Source organism: Heteronotia binoei, chromosome 11, assembly GCF_032191835.1.
Source record: "Heteronotia binoei isolate CCM8104 ecotype False Entrance Well chromosome 11, APGP_CSIRO_Hbin_v1, whole genome shotgun sequence".
Taxonomy (NCBI): domain Eukaryota; kingdom Metazoa; phylum Chordata; class Lepidosauria; order Squamata; family Gekkonidae; genus Heteronotia; species Heteronotia binoei.
The window spans coordinates 81,118,582-81,145,984 of record NC_083233.1 but is presented as its reverse complement, the minus strand read 5'-3'; the positions used below and the strand labels follow the sequence as shown (position 1 = coordinate 81,145,984).

General features: G+C 51.4%; 1 protein-coding gene across 1 annotated transcript in view; it reads right to left on the bottom strand.

Annotated features, from left to right (window-relative positions):
• The window catches only part of PTPN11 (protein tyrosine phosphatase non-receptor type 11), a 52,665-nt gene that overhangs the window by 14,563 nt on the left and 10,699 nt on the right, over positions 1 to 27,403 (bottom strand). The window contains 8 exon segments of the mRNA XM_060249710.1: positions 214 to 372; positions 5,379 to 5,458; positions 7,862 to 7,958; positions 13,414 to 13,527; positions 17,970 to 18,086; positions 18,590 to 18,782; positions 21,490 to 21,684; positions 25,413 to 25,535. Coding sequence (XP_060105693.1) covers positions 214 to 372; positions 5,379 to 5,458; positions 7,862 to 7,958; positions 13,414 to 13,527; positions 17,970 to 18,086; positions 18,590 to 18,782; positions 21,490 to 21,684; positions 25,413 to 25,535 — 1,078 coding nt within the window.

The following is a 27,403-nucleotide window of genomic DNA, read 5'->3' as shown; positions in this document are numbered from 1 at the left end:
AACCATAAAAACAATAAAATGTCTCCATTTCAGGGGGAAGACAACTTATCAGGCCATAGTGCAGAGCTGGAACCAACAATGTTCCAATAGGCCCGACAGACAATGGAATGATGCGACAAAGGTCCAAGCACAACCTGCCCAGAAGAGGCTGCGTTAACCACAGGGGGCACCAAGATCAGCCACTGGGGGTGTCTCTCTCTCTCTCTCTCTTACCTTTCCTCTCTCCACTTCTTTGGTGGTCATGACGATCACACGAGAGTTCTCCTGGAACACCATCCTCCAGAAGTCGTTCACCGTGTTCTGCAGGCAGCCTTGGGTGGCGATGTAGCTCTTCTTGGCTTTCGCGTTGTTGCTTTTGGTTTCAAACTCCGGCTGCGGATGAGAGCAAGGGCCGTCAGCGGGCTCTTCTATCCGGCTGCGTCCCTAACTTGTGACGCTTCAGCACCAGAGAGACGTCCGAAGGCCTTAAAGAGAATGAGGGAGACCCTCCCCTGGACGTCTTCGGAAATGGCCACCGAGGCACGCCCTCAGGCAGAAATTCTGAGGAAGGACATCTCTGGGGTCCGTGCTGTCCCCGTCCCTTTTTTCTAGAGGTCTTCCTTGCCAGCGTCTCCAGAGGCTGTAAATGCCGCTGCTGCCGCTGAGCAAGCCTATGAAAAACTTGACTACGTCTGCTCACAAATGGTGGTCAGGAGGGCTTTGTGGGTAGAACAAGCCCGGCAGGAACTCATTTGCATATCAGGCCACACTCCCTGATATCACCATTGTTTTACATAGGGCTTTTCGGTAGAAAAAGCCCAGCAGGGACTCACTTGCATAATAGGCCACACCCCCTGACACCGAGCCAGCCGGAACTGCGTTTCTGTGCGTTCCTACGCCCTGATTGCTGGGGAAATGCACCTCTTGCCTGGCCATAGTCCCTGGGACGCTAATAACATTTATGGGAGTAAGTTGCTCCAATGACCCCGTCATGCAAGCAGGGGGCCTGGAAGTGGCTGTCACCACTCTGGGAAGGGTCTGCCTGGGGCCTAACCCCCGTGTCTTCCTCATCCACAAAACTTTTCGCCTAGGACCGAAGAGATAAGAACATAAGAACATAAGAGAAGCCATGTTAGATCAGGCCAATGGCCCATCCAGTCCAACATTCTGTGTCACACAGCGGCCAAATATATATATATATATATATATATATATATATATATATATATATATATATACACACACACACACACACTGTGGCTAATAGCCACTGATGGACCTCTGCTCCATATTTTTATCTAAACCCTTCTTGAAGGTGGCTATACTTGTGGCAGTGAATTCCACATGTTAATCACCCTTTGGGTGAAGAAGTACTTCCTTTTATCCGTTTTAACCTGTCTGCTCAGCAATTTCATCGAATGCCCACGAGTTCTTGTATTGTGAGAAAGGGAGAAAAGTACTTCTTTCTCTACTTTCTCCATCCCATGCATTATCTTGTAAACCTCTATCATGTCACCCCGCAGTCGACGTTTCTCCAAGCTAAAGAGTCCCAAGCGTTTCAACCTTTCTTCATAGGGAAAGTGTTCCAGCCCTTTAATCATTTTAGTTGCCCTTTTCTGGACTTTCTCCAATGCTATAATATCCTTTTTGAGGTGCGGCGACCAGAACTGCACACAGTACTCCAAATGAGATGCAAAGACCCGGGCAGTGTAACATGACAGTGTAACGATGACAGATTTATTACAAGTGCTCAGAAACAGTAAGTGGTTTGTAAGAACTTTTAGCCCAAGAGTGAATATGAAAAAAGTAAAGGTTGGTATAAAGAAATAAAAGCCCTGAGGCTTCCAACTAGATGTTCCCTTCCTCTAATTTCAACACTCATCTCTTCCTTGGATGAGGGATCTCTTCCCAGATGAAGCCTCCTCCAGGCCAGCCTTTTCAAAGAGAACACTCTTCCCTGTCTAGCCGACCTTTTTGCGCTTTCCTCCCAGGTCCCACCCTTCTAGGCTAGTTTTCCCTCCAAAAACTGCTGCCCACTCAATCAGAGGGACAGAAGAGATCCTGGGAAATGTAGGCCCAGTAGCAACTCCTAGGTAGGCTTCTTCCTGCTCTCTAGGCCGCACCAGGCCTAAGATCATGACAGACCCACCCCTGCAGCATAAGAATTTCTGGTCGCTTCCAGATTTTCGCAATCCAAACCCGACAGCATTGTTTGTTGGATGTTTCATCCTGCTGACTGCATCAACTTAGTCTGCATAATCCACCTTGAGCGCCAGTGAAAAATTAGTTAAATGAAAAAGAAATAAGGAGCCATGCCAGTGCCTTCTGCCAGGAGGAGAAAGAACGAGGTGCCTGGAACTAATGGAACAAAGTAAGAGTCCAGCTGCACCTTTAAGACCAACAAAGGTTTATTCAGCATGTAAGCTTCTGTGTGTGCGTGCACACTTCTTCAGACAAGGAATCAGGTACAGTGAGCAGAGCTACATAGAGCTGGTAACACAAGAACATAAGAGAAGCCATGTTGGATCAGGCCAGTGGCACATCCAGTCCAACACTCTATGTCACATAAGAACATAAGAGAAGCCATGTTGGATCAGGCCAATGGGCCATCCAGTCCAACACTCTGTGTCACATAAGAACATAAGAGAAGCCATGTTGGATCAGGCCAGTGGCCCCTCCAGTCCAACACTCTGTGTCACATAAGAACATAAGAGAAGCCATGTTGGATCAGGCCAATGGACCATCCAGTCCAACACTCTGTGTCACATAAGAACATAAGAGAAGCCATGTTGGATCAGGCCAATGGACCATCCAGTCCAACACTCTGTGTCACAGAAGAACATAAGAGAAGCCATGTTGGATCAGGCCAGTGGCCCCTCCAGTCCAACACTCTGTGTCACATAAGAACATAAGAGAAGCCATGTTGGATCAGGCCAGTGGCCCCTCCAGTCCAACACTCTGTGTCACATAAGAACATAAGAGAAGCCATGTTGGATCAGGCCAGTGGCCCCTCCAGTCCAACACTCTGTGTCTCATAAGAACATAAGAGAAGCCATGTTGGATCAGGCCAGTGGCCCCTCCAGTCCAACAATCTGTGTCACATAAGAACATAAGAGAAGCCATGTTGGATCAGGCCAATGGCCCCTCCAGTCCAACACTCTGTGTCACATAAGAACATAAGAGCAGCCATGTTGGATCAGGCCAGTGGCCCATCCAGTCCAACTCTCTGCGTCACATAAGAACATAAGAGAAGCCATGTTGGATCAGGCCAATGGCCCCTCCAGTCCAACACTCTGTGTCACACAGTGGCCAAAAAAAATTATATATATATAACACACACACACATATATATATACACACTGTGGCTAATAGCCAGTGATGGTCCTCTGCTCCATATTTTTATCTAACCCCCTCTTAAAGCTGGCTATGCTTGTAGCCGCAGCCACCTCCTGTGGCAGTGAATTCCACATGTTAATCACCCTTTGGGTGAAGAAGCACTTCCTTTTATCCATTCTAACCCGATTGCTCAGCAATTTCATCAAATGCCCACGAGTTCTTGTATTGGGGGAAAGGGAGAAAAGGACTTCTTTCTCACTGGTATGCAGTGGTTTAGAATGCAAAATGGTACAAATTTAAAATCCAACAACAGAATAGTAAAATTAACAAATTGAGCCAACCTTTGATCTGGGCAGCATGAGCGTGAGAAACTAATAAAACAGTAACATGTCAAAAATGTGAGAATGTCTGCTAATCACTCTAGTGTTAATTTTACTATTCTGTCGTTGGATTTTAAATCGGTACCATTTTGCATTCTAAACCACTGCCCACCAGCTCTATGCAGCTCTGCTCACTGTACCCGATTCCTCGTCTGAAGAAGTGCGCATGCACACACGGAAGCTTCCATGCTGAATAAAGCTTTGTTCGTCTTAAAGGTGCCACTTGACTCCTACTTCAGACCAACACCGCTGCCCACTTGGATCTATGGAAGTAATCCAACCTGGATAACTTCTTTCTTTTTTTTTAGCAGAGAAACATTTAAATTACCTGGACTCCTGCTTGCAAAGATACATGGTACAACCCACCAAGTTTACCACATCACCTGAGACATGATTGAAAAGGCTGGGCACTCAATTCCACTCCCCCCCCCCGCCCCCGGTCAGAAAATGAGCTCCAGTTAGGGTTGCCAAGTTCCCTGCGTCCTCTAGCAGGGGACTTTTTTGCGTGCGCGCACCATGATGTCACCCGCAAGTGACGTCATCGCACCGGCAACGTTGCGCGCCAGCCACTCTAGGTGTTTCCGGGAAATGCTTGGAGCAGCTGGCGTGCGACATCACCAGTGCGATGATGTCACTTGCGGGCGACACAAGAACATAAGAGAAGCAATGTTGGATCAGGCCAATGGCCCATTCAGTCCAACACTCTGTGTCACACAGTGGCCAAAACCCAGGCGCCATTGGGAGGTCCAACAGTGGGGCCAGGACACTAGAAGCCTTCCCACTGTCACCCCCCCAAGCACCAAGAAGACAGAGCATCACTGCCCCAGACATAAGAACATAAGAGAAGCCATGTTGGATCAGGCCAATGGCCCATCCAGTCCAACACTCTGTGTCACATAAGAACGTAAGGGAAGCCATGTTGGATCAGGCCAATGGCCCATCCAGTCCAACACTCTGTGTCACACAGTGGCCAAAAAACCCCCAACTGCCATCAGGAGGTTCACAAGTGGGGCTAGAAGCCCTTCCACTTTGCCCGCCCCCCTAGTACCAAGAATACAGAGCAACACCCAGACAGTTCCAACAATATGCTCTGGCTAATAGCCACTGATGGACCTCTGTTCCATATGTTGATCCAATCCCCTCTTGAAACTGTGCTTGTAGCCGCCACCACCTCCTGTGGCAGTGAATTCCACACGTTAATCACCCTTTGGGTGAAGAAGTACTTTCTTTTTTTTGTTCTAACCCGACTGCTCAGCAATTTCATCGAATGCCCATGAGTTCTTGTATCGTGAGAAAGGGGGGAAAGTACTTCTTTCTCTACTTTCTCCATCCCAGGCATAATCTTGTAAACCTCTATTATGTCACCCTGCAGTCGATGTTTCTCCAAGCCAAAGAGTCCCGAGTGTTTTAACCTTTCTTTATAGGGAAAGTTTTCCAAACCCTTAATCATTCTAGTTGCCCTTTTCTGGACTTTTTCCAATGCTATAATGTGATGTCATCGCATCGGTGACATAGGGGTAGGTTCCCCCCACAGGCCCAATGTGGGCCAGTGGGTTGGGAACTTCCAGGGTGAGAGAACCCCGGCCCGACCCAGGGGCTTGGTAGCCCTAGCTCCTGTTGCAGTGGGGGGGGGGTGTGAAAGTGCACTGCCTGTTTCCACAGGGGAGGGGAGAAAAGTCTTACCATGATAATATTGGCATTTATGTAGTCCGAAACAGGCTCATTCGGATCGCCGTCGTGGAGGACGACTCGGGTGTGGTCAACTGCAACAGAAACACACACATAGCAAGGCACCCTCTGCAAAGCAGCTAAAAGGACTCAATCGGGCTGGCTCGCCTGGGGCGAGCAAAAATTGTCTCTGGGAGAACAGGCATCTAAGCTTGCAACGTTTGGATGTTAAAGGCGGGGAAAGTTAAGTTAAGAGGTGGGGATTAGGAAAAGAATCAAAGGGTTTTTCAAGGATTTGAGCGGTTATATTTTTGCACGCTTGGACTACACCCCCCATCGGTTTCGGGAGCCAGCAATTTCCTAAGTAGTGAGCCTGCTATGTGTCTTTGGGGGCCACATAAAGGAGCCTGCATGGTGACAACTCCACTAGGCTGCTCACCCACCAGACATCCAGGGTCTGGTTCAATTTGGCTCCTCCCCCCACCCCCCATCCTGATTGCCCTCACCCTGCCCCGTCACGGGTAAGGAGGTGATACTGCAATGTACGTACCTCCGTGGGAGCCAGAAACGTACTTTTTTTTTTTAGCACTGAATGCAGGAGCTAATTATTCATATGAAGCCGCCTTATACTGAATCAGACCCTCGGTCCATCAAAGTCAGTATTGTCTTCTCAGACTGGCAGTGGCTCTCCAGGGTCTCAAGCTGAGGCTTTACACACCTATTTGCCTGGACCCTTTTTTTTTGAGATACCAGGGATTGAACCTGGGACCTTCTGCTTCCCAAGCAGATGCTCTACCACTGAGCCACCGTCCCTTCCCCTAAACGGTCTAAACTCTCCCACCAAACCCAAATTCCGTATTTGTGAGAAATCACAGAAAATGTCCGGCTACATCGCCAACCTCCCCCTGAGCCCCAGAGTGAGCCTCCCCTCTCCCCACCCAGGCCCCACTGAAACAGATCACGTGGTGCCACCCACAGACAAAGCACGGGCTCCCTTTCTCTGCGCCCCACACCCTTTGCATTCCATCCCACCCTTCCACCCAGGAGATCAGGGCAACGTACAGCGATCTCTGCTCTCCCTCCTTTTTCCCTTTCACAATTACCCTGTGAAACAGGCCAGGCTGAGAGGCAGGAGCTAGACCAAGGGCCCTTTGACCTGTTCCCTGCCCCTCTCGCCACTGGCTCCTTGCCCAGCTCTCCACAGCAGAATTTTGTCCCCCTCCCCCAATCTCTTCCAGCAGATCTCAGCACCTTGCGTGAAAGAGCAGATAGAGCTGCCTGGTATTCTCCTCCTAACAGGTCTTGAAAGGCTCCCTTCTCTTCTCGTAGCCTAGATCTATTTCACAGGAAAATGTCAAGGATCAAAAGAACATCCGAAGCTCCCTCGCACTGAACTAGGCCCCTGCTTGGTCCCTCAAGGTTCGTATTGTTTACCCAGGCAGGCAGCAGCTCTCCGAGGTCTCAGACAGAGGTCTTTCCCATCACCTACTGCCTGGTCGTCTTAACTGGAGATGCCAGGGATTGAACTGGGGACCTTCTGCATGCCAAGCAAATCCTCTACCACTGAGCCACAAGGCTCCAGCACTCTGCATCAAGCCTGTGCGGTGAAGTGCTCAGAGTGTCATCCTAGGAAGAGGGGGGGAAACTTGGGTGGAAATCCCCACTCCGCCATGAAAGCTCTCAGGATGGCCTTGGGTTTGCCTCTCTCCCTCCCTCATGTTCTTCCCAGGGTTGCTTGCTGTAAAGGTAAATTAGAAAATGGAAAAGCCAAGTAGATGGCCATTAAGAACATAAGAGAAGCCATGTTGGATCAGGCCAATGGCCCATCCAGTTCAACACTCTGTGTCACACAGTGGCCAATATATGTGTGTGTATACACACACACACATATATACTGTGGCTAATAGCCACTGATGAACCACACACACATATATACTGTGGCTAATAGCCACAGATGGACCACATACACACATACATACATACTGTGGCTAATAGCCACTGATGGACCTCTGCTCCATATTTTTATCCAATCCCCTCTCAAAGCTGGCTATGCTTATAGCCGCCACCACCTCCTGTGGCAGTGAATTCCACATGTTAATCACCCTTTGGGTGAAGAAGGACTTCCTTTTATCCACTCTAACCCTACTGCTCAGCAATTTCATGGAATGCCCACGAGTTCTCGGATTGTGAGAAAGGGAGAAAAGGACTTCTTTCTCTACTTTCTCCATCCCCTGCATAATCTTGTCAACCTCTATCCTGTCACCCCGCAGTCGACGTTTCTCCAAGCAAAAGAGCCCCGAGCATTTTAACCTTTCTTCATTATCCCGCCATGAGCTTCTTGGAGCCAGGGCGGGATAAAAACGTGGCAGATCAACAGACAGCCACAAGTCACAGAAGTGACAAGAGCAACCGGGAGACCCCAATGGATCACACGTGCCCCCCCCTCCTCCCCCGGCGAGAAGAGCCTCGAGGGTAGAACCGCCCGACCGCTGACTCACAGGGCAAAATGTTCTTGTATCTGTTCTTGTTCTTGTTCTCTTGCCGCTGCCCCTCTTTGCGACTGTACAGGAGTTTGCATTCTTGCTGCTGCAGAGTCTAGAGGGAAGGGAAGAACACAGGGAATTAACTACGATCCTCTTGTGGTTCTCCATCCCCGGCCTTCCGCCAACCCAACCCACCAAGAGGCCCAAAGAAGAGAGGATGAACATCCAAGGCAGCGGCCATCCCCTCTACCCCAGAGAACCTCTCTGGACAAGACACTTCGAAGCACTTAGCCGGGTGGCCAGACCATGAACTGGCACTCGCTGAAGTCTGCGGCAGTCCCAGGCTGCAGGAGAAGGCCTGATAGCAGTGCTCATGTTTGCCAAGAAGGGCTTTGGCCCAGAAGCCAGTAAAACACGCAGCATGTTGATGCTACATCTCTAGCAAGAAACGCCCAGAGTGGAGGTAGGCAAATGACGCCCTAGCCAACAAGGACATTTCTCCCAGCCCTTGAGCAGTCATGCCTTGGGAATATGAGCCCTGGGGGGCTGCAGCGCCGGCAAGGGGGGCTGAGGCGTCTCCAAATACCTTAAGAGCCTCTGGGACAGCAGGCGGGCCACTTCAGGGTCTGTTCCTGCTTTGGAACAGGATCTGAGCGGGATGCCAGCTCTTCCAGCAGTTTGGTGTCGTGGTTAAGTGCGTGGACTCTTAACTGGGAGAACCAGATTTGATTCCCCACTCCTCCACCCGCAGCTGCTGGAACGGCCTTGGGTCAGCCAGAGCTCTCGTAGGAATTGTCCTCGAAAGGGCAGCTGCTGTGAGAGCCCTCTCAGCCCCACCCACCTCACAGGGTGTCTGTTGTGGGGGGAGAAGATATAGGAGATTGTAAAACATAAGAACATCAGAGAAGCCATGTTGGATCAGGCCAATGGCCCATCCAGTCCAACACTCTGTGTCACACAGTGGCCAAAAATTTTTTTTATATATATATATATTTTCAAGAGGGAAGGGAAGCCGCTCTGAGTCTCTGATTCAGAGAGAAGGGCAGGGTATAAATCTGCAGTCTTCTTCTTCTCCACTCCCCCACCCACAGCTGCTGGAACGGCCTTGGGTCAGCCACAGCTCTCGCAGAGGTTGTCCTTGAAAGGGCAGCTTCTGGGTGAGCTCTCTCAGCCCCACCTACCTCGCAGGGTATCTGTTGTGGGGGTGGGGAGATAAAAGGAGATTGTAAGCCACCCTGAAACTCTGAGATTCGGAGCGGAGGACGGGGTATAAATCCAATATCTTTTTTTTTCTTCTTCCCATTTCAGCAACAGGAAGAGCTGGGATCCCATTCGAAATCCTCCCAAGCAGGCTGTGTTCTTAGACCCAAAAATATATGTCCATTTCTGACATAAAAGGCTCCCTGGCGCTGCAATACCAAGGGCCACAAGCCACCCTATGTGGCAAGGAGGGGAGGAGGGGCAGCCCAGGTTCGATGCATTCCAAGCCACGCAGGCGCCAACTCATGTCCCTTGCTTGCGTTCAGCCAGCTTCATAAGTTGCCTCCTTAGCAACGCTCAAACTCTGTTTCTGCTGCAGAAATCCATTCACCCGGCTGCTTCTCTGCTCTCTGCAGACAGCCCTTTAGGACCAGGGAGGCCAGAGCGATCCCCCAGTCTCAGGCCTCCCCCTAGTGGTACCTTGGCAGAATTACACAGCAGCCCGAAGGGTGGTTTGCCATCCCACCCGGGTGCGTTATCTTCCGTTAATTACAATCAATACAAAAATGGGGCATGTAGTAATTAGTGTAATGAATACGAAAATGAAACGAAACAGCCTACGATGGAAACACCCGTAGTTCTCTTTTATTTCGCTGATCGCTTTTGATACGGCAGCCTTGGCCTCCGCGGTTTTGCAGCACAAGAAGTGTTCCCTCTAAGCCGCGTTAGTGTGTGCCAGCTCACAGCTTTTTCGCCTCCGGCTCACACATTTGTGTCTCGGCTCAGGGAGGATGGCCCCAGAGGAAACTGATTCACGCAGTAGCCAAATCGCTCACTCACAACTTTAGTGCCGGGAGCTCACAAAGTGGAATCTTTGCTCGCAAGAGGGAGCACTGAGCACAAGCACTGTCTGAGTAAAGGCACAGGAAGAGCCCAGCATACCTTAGAGCAGGGGTGGCAAAACTGTGGCTCAGGAGCCACGTGTGGCTCTTTCACACATATTGTGAGGCTCTTGAAGCCCCCGCCACCTCTTTAGCCAGCTTGGAGAAGGCATTTATCTTTTTAAATCACCTTGTCAAGCCAAGCTTGAAGAATGCATTTAAAGTTGCTTTCTTTCCACCTCTCTCTCTCCCCATCTAAGAACATAAGAGAAGCCATGCTGGATCAGGCCAATGGCCCACAGTCCAACACTCTGTGTCACACAGCGGCCTATATACACACACACACACACATATATATACATACACACTGTGGCTAATAGCCACTGATGGACCTCTGCTCCATATTTTTATCTAACCCCCTCTTGAAGCTGGCTATGCTTGTAGCCGCCACCACCTCCTGTGGCAGTGAATTCCACACGTTAATCACCCTTTGGGTGAAGAAGTACTACCTTCTATCCGTTTTAACCTGTCTGCTCAGCAATTTCATTGAATGCCCACGAGTTCTTGTATTGTGAGAAAGGGAGAAAAGTACTTCTTTCTCTGCTTTCTCCATCCCATGCATAATCTTGTAAACCTCTATCATGTCACCCCGCAGTCGAGCCCCAAGCTAAAGAGCCCCAAGCGTTTTAACCTTTCTTCATAGGGAAAGTGTTCCAAACCTGGAATCATTCTAGTTGCCCTTTTCTGGACTTTTCCCAATGCTAGAATATCCTTTTTGAGGTGCAGTGACCAGAATTGTACACATCTATTTTCCTTCCTTCCTGACTTGCAGCTTTCAGACTTCTGATGCTCATGTCTTGCGGCTCTCAGACATCTCACATTTATTCTATGCGGCTCTTACGTCCATCAAGTTTGGCCACCCCTGCCTTGTGGGAAGGAAAGGAATGAAGGCTCTGGGCTCTCTTGACTGACCGCAAGCTATACGCACGAGGTTTGTGCGAGGGATTCCAGTTTGAAAGGCTATGGGGACCTTACCTTCCTCTCTCATCGGGGTGCCCGCCCTGTTGTGCCACGAACTCCCTTGCGGCCTTGCCCGCCCCTGCTTGCCCGCTGCTCTCCAAATCTTATTCCCCACCCCCATCCAGGCAAATCTAACTCAGGGTCTTGCTGCTGCCGCCCACCTGCCTCAATGCCTTCCCCTCCCTGTGCCACCAAATGCCCTTGGCCTGTCTGCCTCCTTCGCATGCTGCTGTCCTTCAAGCGCAGTCGCTGCAGTCTTGTCCGTGTTGCTGTTTCCCTTTAAGGAAGCCCCTTCATCCCATCTCTCTGAAATCTGGCTATGGGAGTGTCCCTGGAGAATACTAGAATTTAGGGGATTGGAGAAACATCTGGAGCAGGGGTCCATCAGTGGCTCTTAGCCACAGGGTATAGATGGAACTCTCTGTCTGGGGCAGTGATGCTCTTGTATTCTTCGTGCCTGGGGGTGGGGGGACAACAGCGGGAGGGCTTCCAGTGTCCTGGCCCCACTGATGGATGATGTTGGATTTATATCCCGCCCTCCACTCCGAAGAGTCTCAGAGAGGCTCACAATCTCCTTTCCCTTCCTCCCCCACAACAGACACCCTGTGAGGTAGATGAAGATATTGGATTTATATCCCGCCCTCCACTCCGAAGAGTCTCAGAGCGGCTCACCATCTCCTTTATCTTCCTCCCCCACAACAGGCACCCTGTGAGGTGGGTGGGGCTGAGAGGGCTCTCACAGCAGCTGCCCTTTCAAGGACAACCTCTGCCAGAGCTATGGCTGACCCAAGGCCAGGCTAGCAGGTGCAAGTGGAGGAGTGGGGAATCCTCCGCTGAACTTCCTGATGGCACTTGGGATAACAAAAAAAAAAACCATACGAAACAACAGTAACAAAATGGTCCTTTTTGAAATTAACAATAAAACTGAAAGAAAAGAAACAAAGTCCCCGTGCACAAATCCAGTCTGCACAGATCAAGATGGGATGTTCCACATATATCTCCATTCCGCTCCCCTGTGCCCTGCTCTCCCCTCAATGGCTCTTTCAGGTTGCTGCTGAATGAGGAAGATATTGGATTTATATCCCTCCCTGTACCCTGAATCTCAGAGTCTCAGAGCGGTCACAATCTCCTTTACCACCCCCCGCCCCCACAACAGACACTCTGCAAGGTAGGTGGGGCTGAGAGAGCTCTTACAGCACCTGTCCTTTCAAGGACAACTCCTACGAGAGCTATGGCTGACCCAAGGCCATTCCAGCAGGTGCAAGTGGAGGAGTGGGGAATCAAACCCAGTTCTCCCAGATAAGAGTCCGCACACTTAACCACTACACCAAACTGGCTCTCTTACAATCACCTTCTCTTCCTCCCCCACAACAGACACCCTGTGAGGTGGGTGGGGCTGAGAGAGCTCTCACAGCAGCTGCCCTTTCAAGAACAACTCCTGCAAGAGCTATGGCTGACCCAAGGCCATTCCAGCAGCTGCAAGCAGGGGAGTGGGGAATCAAACCTGGTTCCCCCAGATAAGAGTCCGCACACTTCACCACTACACCAAACTGTCTCTCTTACAATCACCTTCTCTTCAGTATCCTGTGGTCAATCAGTCAGCGGTGCTGGAGGTCAGGCAAAACAAACAAACAAAAGTTCTAGCTGGAAATGTATTTCCCATTAAAACCGGTGAGTCAAAAACAGAAACAAATGAGGGACAGCTATTCAAAATCCCAGGGTGGGTCCTTGGCTGCCAGGAAGAAAACGAAAGAAGCAACATTTCCACGCACATCTCAGGTGGGTTTTGCAGAGCAGGAGGGCAACCGAGATGATGAGCCACTGGCTGGGGCACCTTCACTGTGAAGGAAGGCTGGAGCGTCTGGGACTTTTCAGTTTAGAAAGGAAACCGACTAAACCGGGGGGGGGGGGGAGGGAGAGGAGGGCATGATAGAGGTTTATAAAATGACGCCTGGGATGGAGAGAGTTGACAAAGAGAAATGTTTCTCCCTCTCCCAGAACTCCAGGGCATCCGATGAAACTGACGGGCAGTAGTCTCAGGATAGACAAAAGGAAATGCTACTTGACGAGAGTGATTGCAACGCAGAATCCACTTCCGGAGGATGCAGCGATGGCCACAGGCTTTCAAAGGGGATTAGAGAGATTCATGGAGGAGAAATCTATCAGCGGCTACTAGCTGCGGTGACTGAGGGAACCTCCACATTCAGAGGCGCTAATCCTCTGCATCCCAGAGCCAGGCAGCAACATCAGGGGAAGGCCATGGTTTCTGTGCCACTGCAGGCAGTCCAGAGGAACTGACTGGCCACTGTGGAAGACAGCATGCTGGATTAGATGGCCTCTGGGTCTGACCCAGCAGGGCTTTTCTGGTGTCCTTATGGGCACCGCCAGAACAGCTGCTCCGCTGCAAACAAGGCCCTCCCTTAAGAATGCCTGGGAGGGAGGGGAGGGCCGATTTCCCCCAATTACCTCAAATTCTTCCCAGAATCCCTGCTTGACTTTGTCAGTGGTCTCGGCGAGCTTGCTCAGTTCTCGAACTCGGCTCTCAATTTCTGCTGCGTTGATGCGGGTGGTATTGAGGGGCTGTCAGAGAAGAAGAAGAAGAAGATATTGGATTTATATCCCGCCCTCCTCTCCAAAGAGTCTCAGGGCGGCTCACAATCAACTTTCCCTTCCTCCCCCACAACAGACACCCTGTGAGGTGGGTGGGGCTGGAGAGGCCTCTCACAGCAGCTGCCCTTTCAAGGACAGTGTCTCAGAGAGGCCTACAGTCTCCTTTCCCTTCCTCCCCCACAACAGACACCCTGTGAGGTGGGTGGGGCTAGAGAGGACTCTCCCAGTAGCTGCCCTTTCAAGAACAACTCCTGCGAGAGCTCTGGCTGACCCAAGGCCATTCCAGCAGCTGCAAGCAGGGGAGTGGGGAATCAAACCTGGTTCTCCCAGATAAGAGTCCGCACACTTAACCACTACACCACTACACCAAACTGGCAGCCCGATTAATTCTGCTGAGACACTGAAGGCGGGTGGCTTTCTCGAGTCCCCAGTTTGCCTTCTGGAAGCTTTACTGCTTTCAGCCGTGGCACCCCTACGGGAACCCACAGGGACCCAAGTCGCTCAACGGGCTCTTCGCCTTGCTCCGCCCCACTGCTGAGATCGGTCGCTGCCCGTCCCTGCCCCTCTACCAGCTCCCAGCACCTCTTCTCCTTCCTCTGCCACCTTGATCTTGAAGGCTGTGCTCGCACGAGAGACTGCCTCTTTGGGATGACCTCGGGCCTGAGCTTCTGCCTCGCCCCTCAAGCTGGCCCAGCCCTGAAAGGTATCGCCTCAGGCCACCCCCCCTCTCCCAAAACCCACAGAGGAGCAAGAAGACAGCATGGTTCCCTCCCTGGCTGTCTTGACACAGCAGCTGGACAAACGCTTGAGAGGGATGCTCCAGGCTGGTCTTGAAGGGGAGGGGAGGGGGATAGACCAGACGGCCTGTCTGGCCCCTTCCAACTCTGTGACTCCGTGGTCCCTACTAGACAGCAAGCGGGGTTCCCTCTAAGCTGAGTTAGCGTGAGCTAGCTCACGATTTTTTAGCCTCCGGCTCGCACCTTTTTACCTCAGCTCAGGAAGGACGGCCCCCAGAGCAAACGAACTGATGCGGAAGCCAAATCGCTCGCTCACGACTTGAACGGCACGAAGCAGAATTTTGGATCCCAGCTTAGAGGGGACACTGACCGCGAGAACCTCATTTAAACGGAGGAGGGAAGCGTTACGCCGGAACAGCTCTAAGAGCGCTTCAGGAATCCCAGAGCTCTTCAGGAGGAGAGGCCAAACTGAGACGCCCAGGCGCCACGGGCAGAACTGGCCACATGACTTAAGCACCAAAATGCCCAGGAATCACACAGACCCACCCCCCCTTGCCATCAACTCCCACAAGCCTGAAATGAGGCCCACAATTCTTCAGCTCATCATATACAGAAGAGTGGAGCACATTTGTCTATTTAGGTAACTCTCGCCCCACTTTTTAGCGGTCCCGTGGCGCAGAGTGGTAAAGCGGCAGTACTGCAGTGCTGTGATCTGAACTCTCTGCTCATGACCTGAGTTCTATCCCAGTGAAAGCTGGTTCAGGTAGCCGGCCCAAGGTGGACTCAGCCTTCCCTCCTTCCGAGGTCGGTCAAATGAGTCCCCAGCTTGCTGTGGGGAAAGCGTAGATGACTGGGGAAGGCAATGGCAAACCACTCCGTAAAAAGTCTGCCATGAAAACGTGAGAGCAACGTCGCCCCAGAGTCGGAAACGACTGGTGCTTGCACAGGGGACCTTTCCTTTTGAAGAGCCCCGTGGCGCAGAGTGTTAAAGCTGCAATACTGCAGTCCTAAGCTCTGCTCACGACCCGAGTTTGAGCCCAGTGGAAGCTGGTTCAGATAGCCGGCCCAAGGTTGACTCAGCCTTCCCTCCTTCCGAGGTTGGTCAAAGGAGTCCCCAGCTTGCTGGAGGGTAAGTGTAAAAGACTGGGGAAGGCCATGGCAAACCACCCAGTAAAAAGTCTGCCGTGAAAACGTTGTGATGCGACGTCACCCCAGAGTTGGAAACGACTGGTGCTTGCCCAGGGGACCTTTCCTTTCCTCCTTTCCACCCCACTTTTCATCCCCGCAGGGACTGCAAGTTTATCCCCAAGCACCACGGAAAGCCCTCGCTGCTGCAAGCTGAAAGACCCCCCCAGGGACTTTTCTCAGCCCCTGCCCTTGGAACACTGCAGCCAATCGAGACGGAGAAAGCACAGCTAGATGGACCGATGGACTGACTGGGAGCAAGGAAACTTCAGGCATTCATTCCACAGGGAGAGACAGCTGCTTGCCTTCCTTGAAGCCTCTCAGATGGACATGTGGAAGCTGCTTTTCCAGGGCCCCTGCTCCCGACTCCTCTCTCCCTCCAACACCCACCTTTCATCCGACATACTTGCTGAGAGCTGCCAACAAGTCACAAATTGCTTGCATCAGCAAGAGCTGAAGATTTGGGCAGGGGTGTCAAACATAAGGCCCAAGGAGCCAAATCAGGCCCCAAGCAACTGGCTGTCCTCTGCTTCCTTCTCCCTCTCTCTTGCTTCCTTCTGCATAACAGCTTGCTTTGCAAGGCTTGCTCAATTGCACAGGAGCTACAGAGCAAAACCTCTATTTTCTCCATTGACTGAGCGTCCTCCCTTAGGGAGTATAGCAGCGCCCGCCTCAAGGCCTCACTGGATCTCTATATTTTCGTCTCTTCGGGTTATTTTTACTTGTTTCTTTTGATGGGACCACAGCAGCTTTGTTTATTCTTTACACAAAATATATAGGCTCACGAGAACTTTAACTTAAACCACAGATTTATTGTAACAAAAAGTCTTAAACTGGGGATATGGGAGATATTTACACAGGCTAACACGTTGCTCAGTTGTTTCAAGCTTACAATCACTTTTTCTTTCTTGGATCTTTCACAGTTACACGGTTCACAGTTTCCCTTCAACTCACTCTCCACCTCTAGCCAAGGTCTGGCCTCTTGGGATCGATGTGTCTAGTCTCACCCCTCGACTGGAGTCTCTCCTCTCAGCCCTTCTTGGTGTCTCAGACCCACATCCACTCCCTCAACCTCCTCACTAGATCTTTAGAGTAGTTTCCTGGTGTCTGTGACCATTCCGGTCTTAACTGACTCACACACACACAGCCCTCTTGGCTGGTTTGGTCAAGCTGGCAGTCTCTGGAAGACTTCCCCGTCTCCGTCTCCAGCTTCTTCACAGGATCAGCTGTCCTCTCAGCCTCTACCAGGCCCGAACTGACCCTTTCAGTCTCTGTCAGACTTCACCACTGACAGACTTCTCTGGCAGGCCTCCACTCTGTCAGACATCAATTGACTGAACTCCTGCCTCAGCAGTTTCTCTCACTCAACTACTTTTTCTCCCTCCCTGAGAGCTCTCAGCACTTTGCCCCCACCCTCAGGTCACCTGACGCAGCCCTGTGCGTCTTCAGTTTATGGTTAACCCATTGCTTTCCGTCACAGGGAGGAAGGGGGGGGGAAGCAGAGCTTGCTTTGTCAGGCTCTCTCAATCACACAGCAGAGCTATTGAGTCAAGACTGAGGCGCCTCCCCTTCCGAGTCCCCTGGGGAGGGAGGGAAAGAGCCAGAGCTTCCTTTGCCCAGTCCCCTGAATCCTATGGGAGAAATTCAAAGAAAGCACCTTTAAGACCAACAAGTGCTAATGTTTTAAGCATGGTTTAAGTTTTCAAAGATTTCAGGTTTTCACGGCTGGTAACATCATTAGGGTTTGTAGAATCTTTCGGGCTCAAGTGCCGTGTTCTACTGGAGAAAGTTTTCCTTCCAGACGTTTCATTCTCAGCTGCGGAGAACATCCTCAGTGGCGTTGCAGCCGGAGCAGGCGCTCTGACCTTCTTGGCTGCTGTGCGTTGAGTGGGGCCAGGGCTGCTGGAGAGCTGCTATTTCTAGGCTGGAGGGGGTGTGATGAAAGGGCAATTGGTTTGTGGATCCAAACCAATTGCCCTTTCATCACACCCCCTCCAGCCTAGAAATAGCAGCTCTCCAGCAGCCCTGGCCCCACTCAACGCACAGCAGCCAAGAAGGTCAGAGCGCCTGCTCCGGCTGCAACGCCACTGAGGATGTTCTCCGCAGCTGAGAACGAAACGTCTGGAAGGAAAACTTTCTCCAGTAGAACACGGCACTTGAGCCCAAAAGATTCTACAAACCCTAATGGTTTAAGTTTCTTTAAAAAAAATCTTTAATTGTGTTTGCCTGTGTCCTTTATAAAATTCATATCTCTGCTACCTGATCTTAAATAGATACACGCGTGGCCTGGCTTGACACAGCCCAACAAGGTCCCATTTATGTCAGATCTGGCCCTCATCACCAATGAGTTTGACACTCCTGACTTAGGGGGACAAGGAAGCACTTGCCCATCGATGACAGCACACCTGCATCGCCCCTGCCTTTGGCAAGCCCCTGCTCACTGACGTGTGCTGCAGGAGATCTCGGGCCGGTCTGGGGCATGGCTCTCACCTGCTTCAGCTGAAGGACTGTCCCCAGCGTTTCCACCATGGGGTTCTTCTTGTAATGCTCGACGAGGTCCGTCAAGGAATCAAACTTCTCCCCGCCTCCGACATCGTACTTCAGATCCTTCGGAAGAACCGAGAGCAGGCATCAGCCCCATAATGAAAATACACCTGTTTCTGCACACCTTTTATCCAAATAGCGGCCCAGTGGTGCAGAGTGGTAAAAACAGCAGTACTGCAGTACTGTGATCTGAACTCTCTGCTCACGACCTGATCTCTATCCCAGCGAAAGCTGGATTCAGGTAGCCGGCCCGAGGTTGAATCAGCCATCCTTCCGAGGTTGGTAAAATGAGTCCCTAGCTTGCTGGGGGGAAAGCGTAAATGATTGAGGAAGGCAATGGCAAACCACCCCGTAAAAAGGTCTGCCGTGAAAACGTTGTGAAAGCAACGTCACTCCAGAGTCGGAAACGACTGGTGCTTGCACAGGGGACCTTTCCTTTCCTTTATCCAAATAGGTGAAGGGGAATGCAGAAATATGAGGGGGATGCAGCCATGCAGAAAGGGGGATGCTCAGCTCCGGGTACCCAGGAAGAATGCTCCCCAATACACCCCTCCCGCTTCCTTTACCTGGCACCGGATCATGACATGCGTCACTTTTGACTTCCCATCGTTGCTCTCTCCTTTATCGTCCCCCGTCCGGACAGAAAGGACAAAGTCTCCAGGATGGCTCTGACTCTCACGGACGAGAAAGCTCCCGTGTTTCCCTTTTTCCGTTAGCAGCTTCTCTGCTTCCTTCCCAGAAAGGTGCCCATGGAACCACCTTCAGAAGAAAGAGCAGAAAAGGAGGAGGGTGGTGGCTTCTCGCTGCCCCGCGGGTCACCTGTGCTCGGCTCCTGCCACCCAAACGCGCAGAGCTGCCCCTAGAGCAAACCAAAGGACTAGTCTTTTTGCTCCACCCCATCTCCTTTTACAGCAGCTCTCCAAAGTTTCAGGACTGCCAAAAAAAAATCTGCAAGACCTTCCTGCTGGAACACCTGCATGCAACACAGGAACTTGGCTATAAAGTCACAGGCCCCCTCTCCCAAGCCAGGGGTTGTCAAGGTCAGAACAATATTTCCCTCTTCTCTAACAGATGTGAGCCTCAATTTAAAACTTTTAAAAATGAAGAGCTTGCAGTACTTAATTATTCCAGTCAAATGGTTTCCATTCCAGAGCGTGCAAAAAGTAAGATTCACACGGCCTCAGAGGAGCTCCCCCTGACTGCCAAGAGCAACAACTCACGCAGAGATGCAACAGGCAGACTCCTCCAAGAGAGGCTTATTTAAGATTTAGGGCAAACCCTGCTTCTTCTTTAGTTTCTTTCTTGCAGCACAGAGCTTGGGAATGAACTGCCTCATGGGCAAGTCATAAGAACATAAGAGAAGCCATGTTAGATCAGGCCAATGGCCCATCCAGTCCAACACTCTGTATCACACAGTGGCAAAAAAAAATTTTATATATATATATATATATATATACATACACGCACACACTGTGGCTAATAGCCACTGATGGACCTCTGCTCCATATTTTTATCTAACCCCCTCTTGAAGGTGGCCATGCAAAAAAAAATTATATATATATATATATATATATATATACACACACACACACATACACGCACACACTGTGGCTAATAGCCACTGATGGACCTCTGCTCCATATTTTTATCTAACCCCCTCTTGAAGGTGGCCATGCTTGTGGCCGGCCCGCCACCACCTTCTGTGGCAGTGAATTCCACATGTTAATCACCCTTTGAGTTAAGAAGTACTTCCTTTTATCCGTTTTAACCTGACTGCTCAGCAATTTCATCGAATGCCCACGAGTTCTTGTATTGTGAGAAAGGGAGAAAAGTACCTCTTTCTCTACTTTCTCCATCCCATGCATAATCTTGTAAACCTCTATCATGTCACCCCGCAGTCGACGTTTCTCCAAGCTAAAGAGCCCCAAGCGTTTCAACCTTTCTTCATAGGGAAAGTGTTCCAGCCCTTTAATCATTCTAGTTGCCCTTTTCTGGACTTTCTCCAATGCTATAATATCTTTTTTTAGGTGCGGCGACCAGAACTGCACACAGTACTCCAAATGAGACCGCACCATCGAGTCCTGGCTCAAAAGCAGGATACAAAGTATTTAGGTGTTTTGCAAGAGGCCTCAGGCAAGTCAGCCTGCACCCAAATGTTCGAAAATAAATAAAGCTGGCAAAGCAGCCCCTCCAGACACACACGGTTGGCTCTAGCAGCAGAAAAGAACAAGAGTCCAGTAATGCCGTAAAGACTAACAACATTTGGGGCAGGGCAGGGGCGTCCGTGAAGAACTCACAGAACAAACGCTGTTAGTCTCTAACGGCCTACAGGACTGCTGCTCTCTTCTCCCGCTGTGGGCAGACACAGCTAGCCATCTTGGTTGGCTCCAAAGGTGCCAGGGGTCTCAAACTGGAGGGCTCCAGCAGCAGGGAACAGGCGCCCTACAACCGGCATCGGCGCGGCATCAGACAGGGAAAGGGTGTGGCTAGTTTGATCCCTGCTGCACCACCAAGGCCCCTGGCTGGAGGGTGGAGCTGCAGCCATCAAGGGCACAGATGACAAAAGGGTCATTCAGATCTTGTAAAGCAGCTGACTGTGCAGGCTGATGTCCAGGCATAGATCAAGTTACCACGCCAAGCTCTGAGTTTGCTTTCAAGACGACAAAGAAGATATTGGATTTATATACCACCCTCCACTCGGAATCTCCGAGCGGCTCACAATCTCCTTTACCTTCCCTCCCCTACCCCCCATGAGGTAGGTAGGGCTGAGAGAGCTCTCCCAGAAGTGGCCATTTCAAGGACTGCTCTGCGAGAGCTATGGCTGACCCAAGGCCATTCCAGCAGCTGCAAGAGGAGCAGTGGGGAATCAAACCCGGTTCTCCCAGGTAAGAGTCCACACACTTAACTACTGTGGTTGACCCAAGGCCATTCCAGGAGCTGCAAGTGGAGGAGTGGGGAATCAAACCCGGTTCTCCCAGGTAAGAATCCACACACTTAACTACTATGGCTGACCCAAGGCCATTCTAGCAGCTGCAAGTGGAGCAGTGGGGAATCAAACCCGGTTCTCCCAGGTAAGAATCCACACACTTAACTACTGTGGCTGACCCAAGGCCATTCCAGCAGCTGCAAGTAGAGCAGTGGGGAATCAAACCTGGTTCTCCCAGATAAGAGAGCTCTGGCTGACCCAAGGCCATTCCAGCAGCTGCAAGTGGAGCAGTGGGGAATCAAACCCAGTTCTCCCAGGTAAGAATCCACACACTTAACTACTATGGCTGACCCAAGGCCATTCCAGGAGCTGCAAGAGGAGGAGTGGGGAATCAAACCCGGTTCTCCCAGATAAGAGTCCGTGCACTTAACCACTACACCAAACTGGCTCTCTAAATGTTAGCCTCAATCTTGGGAAACCCTCTTACTGAGGAGATTCAGTCCATCTGGCCACACCCTGCTGCACTCATGTGCGCCTCACCTTTCCGACGTGGGGTCGGCGCAGTTGAGCGGATACTTGAGCTCGATCACATCCCCGTTTTTCTCTTTCAGCTGCCCATGATGCTCCATGTAGTACTGGACCAGCTCTGCCAAGGTGGCAAACTTCTCCCCTCCATAGAGGTCATAGTAGTCGCCAGTATTCTGGATCTTGATGTGGGTGACGGCTCCATTCCGCCTGATGGGAAGGACGGACGGAGAAAGACAAAGGACAAAAAAATGACTCGATCCTCCAGCCCCAAGCTTCTGCTATTCACCCAAGAAGGAAACAGAACGGCTTCCTGTCTGCTCTGCGCAGGCATTCACCTCTGTTGGGTGGCAGCAGCGTTTCAAAGGGAAACAAGTTCCAAAATGGCATTCCACCCTCTGTTCTCTGAACCGACAGGCATGTGACACAAACTGCACTAGATCAGGGGCGGCCAACGGGAGCTCTCCAGATGTTTTTTGCCTACAACCCATCAGCCCCAGCCAGCATGGCCAACGGCCGGGGCTGATGGGAGTTGTAGGCAAAAAACATTTGGAGAGCTCCGGTTGGCCGCCCCTGCACTAGATGAATTCTTGAGGACAACTGGAGACATCTGTGCCCCCACACAAGAGATTTTGGAACAGAGAGACGAGGGAGATCTCGTTCCACCCTTGTTCCCCCACCATACACACACCCACACACACACACACAACTGAGAATCCCAAGCACAGCACTGTAGACCCAGCAAGGTAAATGCAGGTCATGTAAGTTAAGCAAGGGTGGTTTTGTAGAAAAATAGGTGGCAGAGCTCATTAGCATAACTCATTAGCATATGCCACCCCACCCCAACCAAAAGCAACCCGATGCAAGAAAGGACAGCCCTGGGTGAGCGAGGCCTGCTTGGGTGGCTAGAGATCCAGCCAGCCCAAGCAGGCCTCGCTCACCTGGGGCTCTCCTTGGCCACCCCCTCCACAGTCAAAAGGCCAGCAAGCCACCCGTCACCCAAAATCACGTAAGAAGAGGAGAAAGGGTGGCGTGGGCTTCTCCAGGGGTTAATGAGGGCTGCTGGGGGCGTGGCAAAGCCCCTGGTGGCCGGCTGGCTGCCCGCTCTCCTAATCCAGGGATGGTTATGCAGCTGCACCTGCTATTCAATGGACAAGGTAGGTGGGGAGGAGGAGGGGGAACCTTCAGACAGGTTCAGGAGCTGGGCTCCTGTGAGCGCCTGCTGAATTCAACGCCTGAAGCTAAGACAGACCCAAATGCTTGCACAAATATTTGCCAAGTCCTGCACAGCGCTCCCTGCCACCCTCTGCGCTTTGCCATCTGGGCAGCCGACGGGGTTCTTTACAGAGGAAGGGGGGAGGATGAAAGAAAGTGGGCCTCGTCCCAAGGAGACCACCTCCGGAGTTGAGACAGCAGACGAGATCTCGTCGGTTGCCCCGCTAGCAGAGGCACTTTCTCTGCCGTGAGACCTCTAGCAGTAGGGGAAGCCTCCTCTCCTTCTGTTCGCCTAGCGGGGCGGATCCACCAGAGCCAGCCTGCTGAAGGAAAGGAGGGAGAAATGGAAGCGCTCCAGGAAGCTGCAGGCGCTCCCTCTTCCAGGCTGAGAGCACGACTAAAGAATGCAAACAGCCAAGCACGCTCCGGGGCTAATCCGCGAGGCCACCCTCCGAGCAGAGCAGGTCGGCTCTCCCGCACTCGCAAACCTCCACGTTGAAGCCGCAGTGCCGGGGTTAAGTTTTAAGTTGACCTAAGCTCTACAGGATCTCTCACCTTCCGTTGGAAGCCCCAGGGTGGAGCCGCCAGCTGCAAGGCATCAGGCCTTGATCGCCAATTAGAGGCTGGCGGGCTAGGGAAAGAAGAAATTTTGCCTCCTAGTTTTAGTCTTCTGGCCGCTCGCTTAGAGGCAAGGAACTGCGGTGACCCGAGGGTTAGTAAGAGTGTTCTTGGAACCTTGGTGGATTTGACTGGAGCGTCCCAGAAGGGAGCGCCTGTGGAACTCTGAACCTTTTTCGCTCTCTACAATTGGCCTGAGGGTCAAGGGAACCAGGCAGCTTTTTAAAGCTTTTTGTTATTTTGTTCCATGGTACTAGGAAAAGACCAGTACTGCGAATCAATGTAAAAGTTATCAATAGATGACGGAAGGTTGGGTGAACCCGAACGAAAATCTATCACACCGCAACCCCGTGCGGGAAAAAAAGTGAAATCAGTCGCGGCTGGAAATCTGGAGAGACCATTAAATATTAGAGCATTGTGCGCTATGCAGAATTCAATTAATCTAAGACCCGCCTTATCCGTTAAAGAATCTTTAGAACAACGGGGCACACATCACTGTAGCGGAAGGGATTCAGCCGCTTCAAAGCCAAAAGGAAAGATCCATTTCTGATTATTACTGCCTATCCGAGCGTTAAAATCACCAAACATCATGAGCCGAGCAGTATGGATTTTCCTAGACAAAGACATCACACAATCAGAAAAATTTCTCCCCGACAGCATCAAACTCCAGCTCTCCGTTAGAAGGGGCTAAATGAACATTAATCATGATTAGAGTCAGTGCTGGAGAGGGCAGCAAAAAAACCTGGGCACATGGCAGGCAAGGATCCAAGAGGACGACCTTAAATGGTAAGTTGGATTTCACCAAAGCGGCCAGGCCTGCTTCACTGCGACCTTTAGAATGAGTTCTATACGCAGGGAGATGAAAAACTTTAAAATCTAAAACTGCCTTCCGCCCAGGTTTCCTGAAGGGAGACACAAGCAAAGGATTTCAAAAAGCCCAAAACAATCGGAGTCATTCACTTGACTCTTCCACCCAGCTGTGTCCCAGGAGACAACGCGGATATTCCTTGTGGCTTCCCTAGCTGGTAGTCCATCAATAATGGATATCCTTTCTAGCACCCTGGCGTCATCAGTGAAAATACAGCCGTTATGTTGGGGTGCTCTTGGGCCAGTTAGAGAGGCTTCCATAGTCAGATCCATTAAGTCAGCCGATGGGGGACAAGGGGACAGGGGGTTGCCTGCAGGACCCGGGTTGATTGAAGGAACTGATTTCCCCGTTAGAATAAAATGTCGCTTAACCTTTTGTTTGGTGTCAGTGGCTTGCAAAGGGACCGGTGCCTTTCGGCCCTACTCAGAAGAAGGTGTGAACGCTGTAAGCGTCTCTTTGGTTATCTGGAGATGGTTGATCCATCAGAGGAACCAGGGTGGATTGGGCCCTGCAAAAAATACCAGTCTGGTGGCAGCAACCTGGAGGGAAGGTGGAAGAGCTTTGCCTCCCCCTTGATATTAGACTTAAAGTGCCCTGGCGGTAAATCCCTAGACTGGCCTCCTCACAGGGAGCTGGGAGGGGGCTAGAAGGTCTACTGGGCACTACAGAAACTCCAACCCAATGAAAGTTGGGGGAGGGGGAGGAAGGGAATCCTGGCTGCCTTTTCCCAACACAAGCGTGCAGCGCTCCTCCTGCTGCCCAGAGAATCCCAGAGCATCTTGGCTTCTCTAACCCCACAGGCTGCCCTAGACCGATGCCACCAGCTCTCTGCTGGCCTCTCCATGGCCCGGCTCTCTCCTTCCTACATCCAGCCCCAGAGAACAGGAGTCACCTCCGCAGGTACCCCTCCTCCTGGGGCTTGTTGGGTTGGCTGTGCTAAACGACTGGCAAAGGAGGGGTGCAAACCATCCACGTGTGCAACTCAGCACACACAACGCATATGGCATTCGCACGTGCACTGAAGCCAGTGGCTCGAAAAACTCGGAAGCTGGAAATCCTTCTCAGCTTCCCTGCACAGAACCAAAAGATTGTGAGGAGGAAGCCTTAAGAGGTGCGTAAGTCTCACCATTGCAACAGAATATTCCTCTGGCCATCCACAAAGGTCACAAAACGTGTCTCAGATTCACTCTGGACGTCAGGGGGGGGGAGAACCCCTCTTAACGCGCAAGCAACTTACCGCACAGAAAGAGTGAAGTCTCCTGGGTTGCTTTTGCTAGGCCGGGCCAGGAAACTGCCATCGACTCCCCGCGTCAGGAGCAAGTTCTCTGCCTCCACTCCGGTGATGTTGGGGTGAAACCATCTAGAAAAGTCGCCCCACAAAAAAAAAAAAAAGGTAAGTGCGTTTTAGAAGCCAAGCTGCGGAAAAAGAGAGAGATGAGCAGAAGGGAGCCCAAGTGGCTGTCGCAGTGTCGCACAGTGGAGCCCATGCCTCACTCCAGGTGACCAAGGAAACAGCTGCTCTCACATGTATTAAGAAGAAGCGACAAAATCAGAATGTGCAGGTGCTTGGGGGTGGGGAGAAGTCACCTGAAAAGCTCCCTCTCTCCTTGAGTTACTTCCATCTTTATTTGGGAGAAGAAGAATTGCAGATTTATACCCTGTGCCCTTCCCTCTGAATCAGAGACTCAGAGCAGCTTACAATCTCCTTTCCCCTCTCCCCCCACAACAAGCACCCTGTGAGGTGGGCGGGGCTGAGAGAGCTCTCACGGAAGCTGCCCTTTCAAGGACAACCTCTGCCAGAGCTATGGCTGACCCAAGGCCATCCCAGCAGCTGCAAGTGGAGGAGTGGGGAATCAAACCCGGTTCTCCCAGATAAGAGTCCGCTCACTTAACCACTACACCAAACTGGTGGGGCTCAGAGAGTTCTCCCAGAAGCTGCCCTTTCCAGGACAGCTCTGCGAGAGCTGTGGCTGACCCAAGGCCATTCCAGCAGCTGCAAGTGGAGGAGTGAGGAATCAAACCCGGTTCTCCCAGATCAGAGTCCGCGCACTTCACCACCACACCAAACTGGCTCCCAATTTGGGGGAGGAACCCCTTGGAAGGACCACAGGTATGAAGAGAGAGAGAACAAGACAGACTAGGAACTCGGGTACAACCTCATGCTTCCCGACAGCACGTCAATCAGCAGCAAAAGGCAACTGGGAAGACGCCCCTGCCCGGAACGGCTTTACGGGCCGGAGAATCCCTCCAGAGTTTCAGGGCTGGCAGAATGCAGAAGAGATTTCCCGCTAGAGCCCAACAGTGCCTCACTCGGACACGGCTGCCCTCCATATATCGGCCGGGGTTTTGGCCACCCACAGCCAGCCATCCTTCCCAGGGACGAATATAGAATCCGGCCGGCAGAGGCCTCCAGACGGACTGCCCCTTGGACCTGGTACGGTGTCAGCCTCCTCCAGTTTATTATTAGAAATCTGGTTAATTACGCCGACAGTTTGGCTCATGCTACGCTTCCCACCCCACAGTGAAAAGTCAAGATTCCTGAAAAGCCTAAGGAGTTATTATTGGAAGTGTGGATTTGCATACATTGATTTTTTTATATGTATTTATGCCCTGCCAACCGACACGTAGGGTCCTTGGGGAGGCTTACAGTAATTCAAAAGATGCATCAAAACCCATGGCAAGCTGTCCATAAAACAACAAAAACTGACAATAGCAATAGGAGGACAGCAGCAGCCTGACGCAAACACTCCCCTAAAGACCTGGGTTGTATTTTTTTATCTGGCAGCCAGAATTCATCAAGGCAGGCCCCAGGTAAACATGCATGAGGAGAGAATTGTAGGAATGAGGTGCCACCACAGATAAGGCTCCATCTCCAAGAGTCACCACCCCAAAGATAGGGGGCATAGAAAACAGGGTCGTGCATGGGCAGGCTGTCCTCTAGAACAGGGTTTCCCAAACTTTTCTTTCCCGCGGCATGGTTATTTTTACACTTTCTCCCTTTGTGGCCCACTAAAATTTGGGGGTGGAGCCAGGAATTATGTCATTTCCTGTGGTGTCAAGGACCAAGTGATGTCACTTCCAGGAAACACTGAACCAAAACTCCACCTTTTCCTGTGATGTCACTTCCAGGGCACTCCCCCAACCTGCCTCTTCTTCGGAAGTAAATACATTTTCAGAAAAATCTCTCTGAAACTCATGCTGAGCCAAAATGGGGGTGGAAAGTGGGCG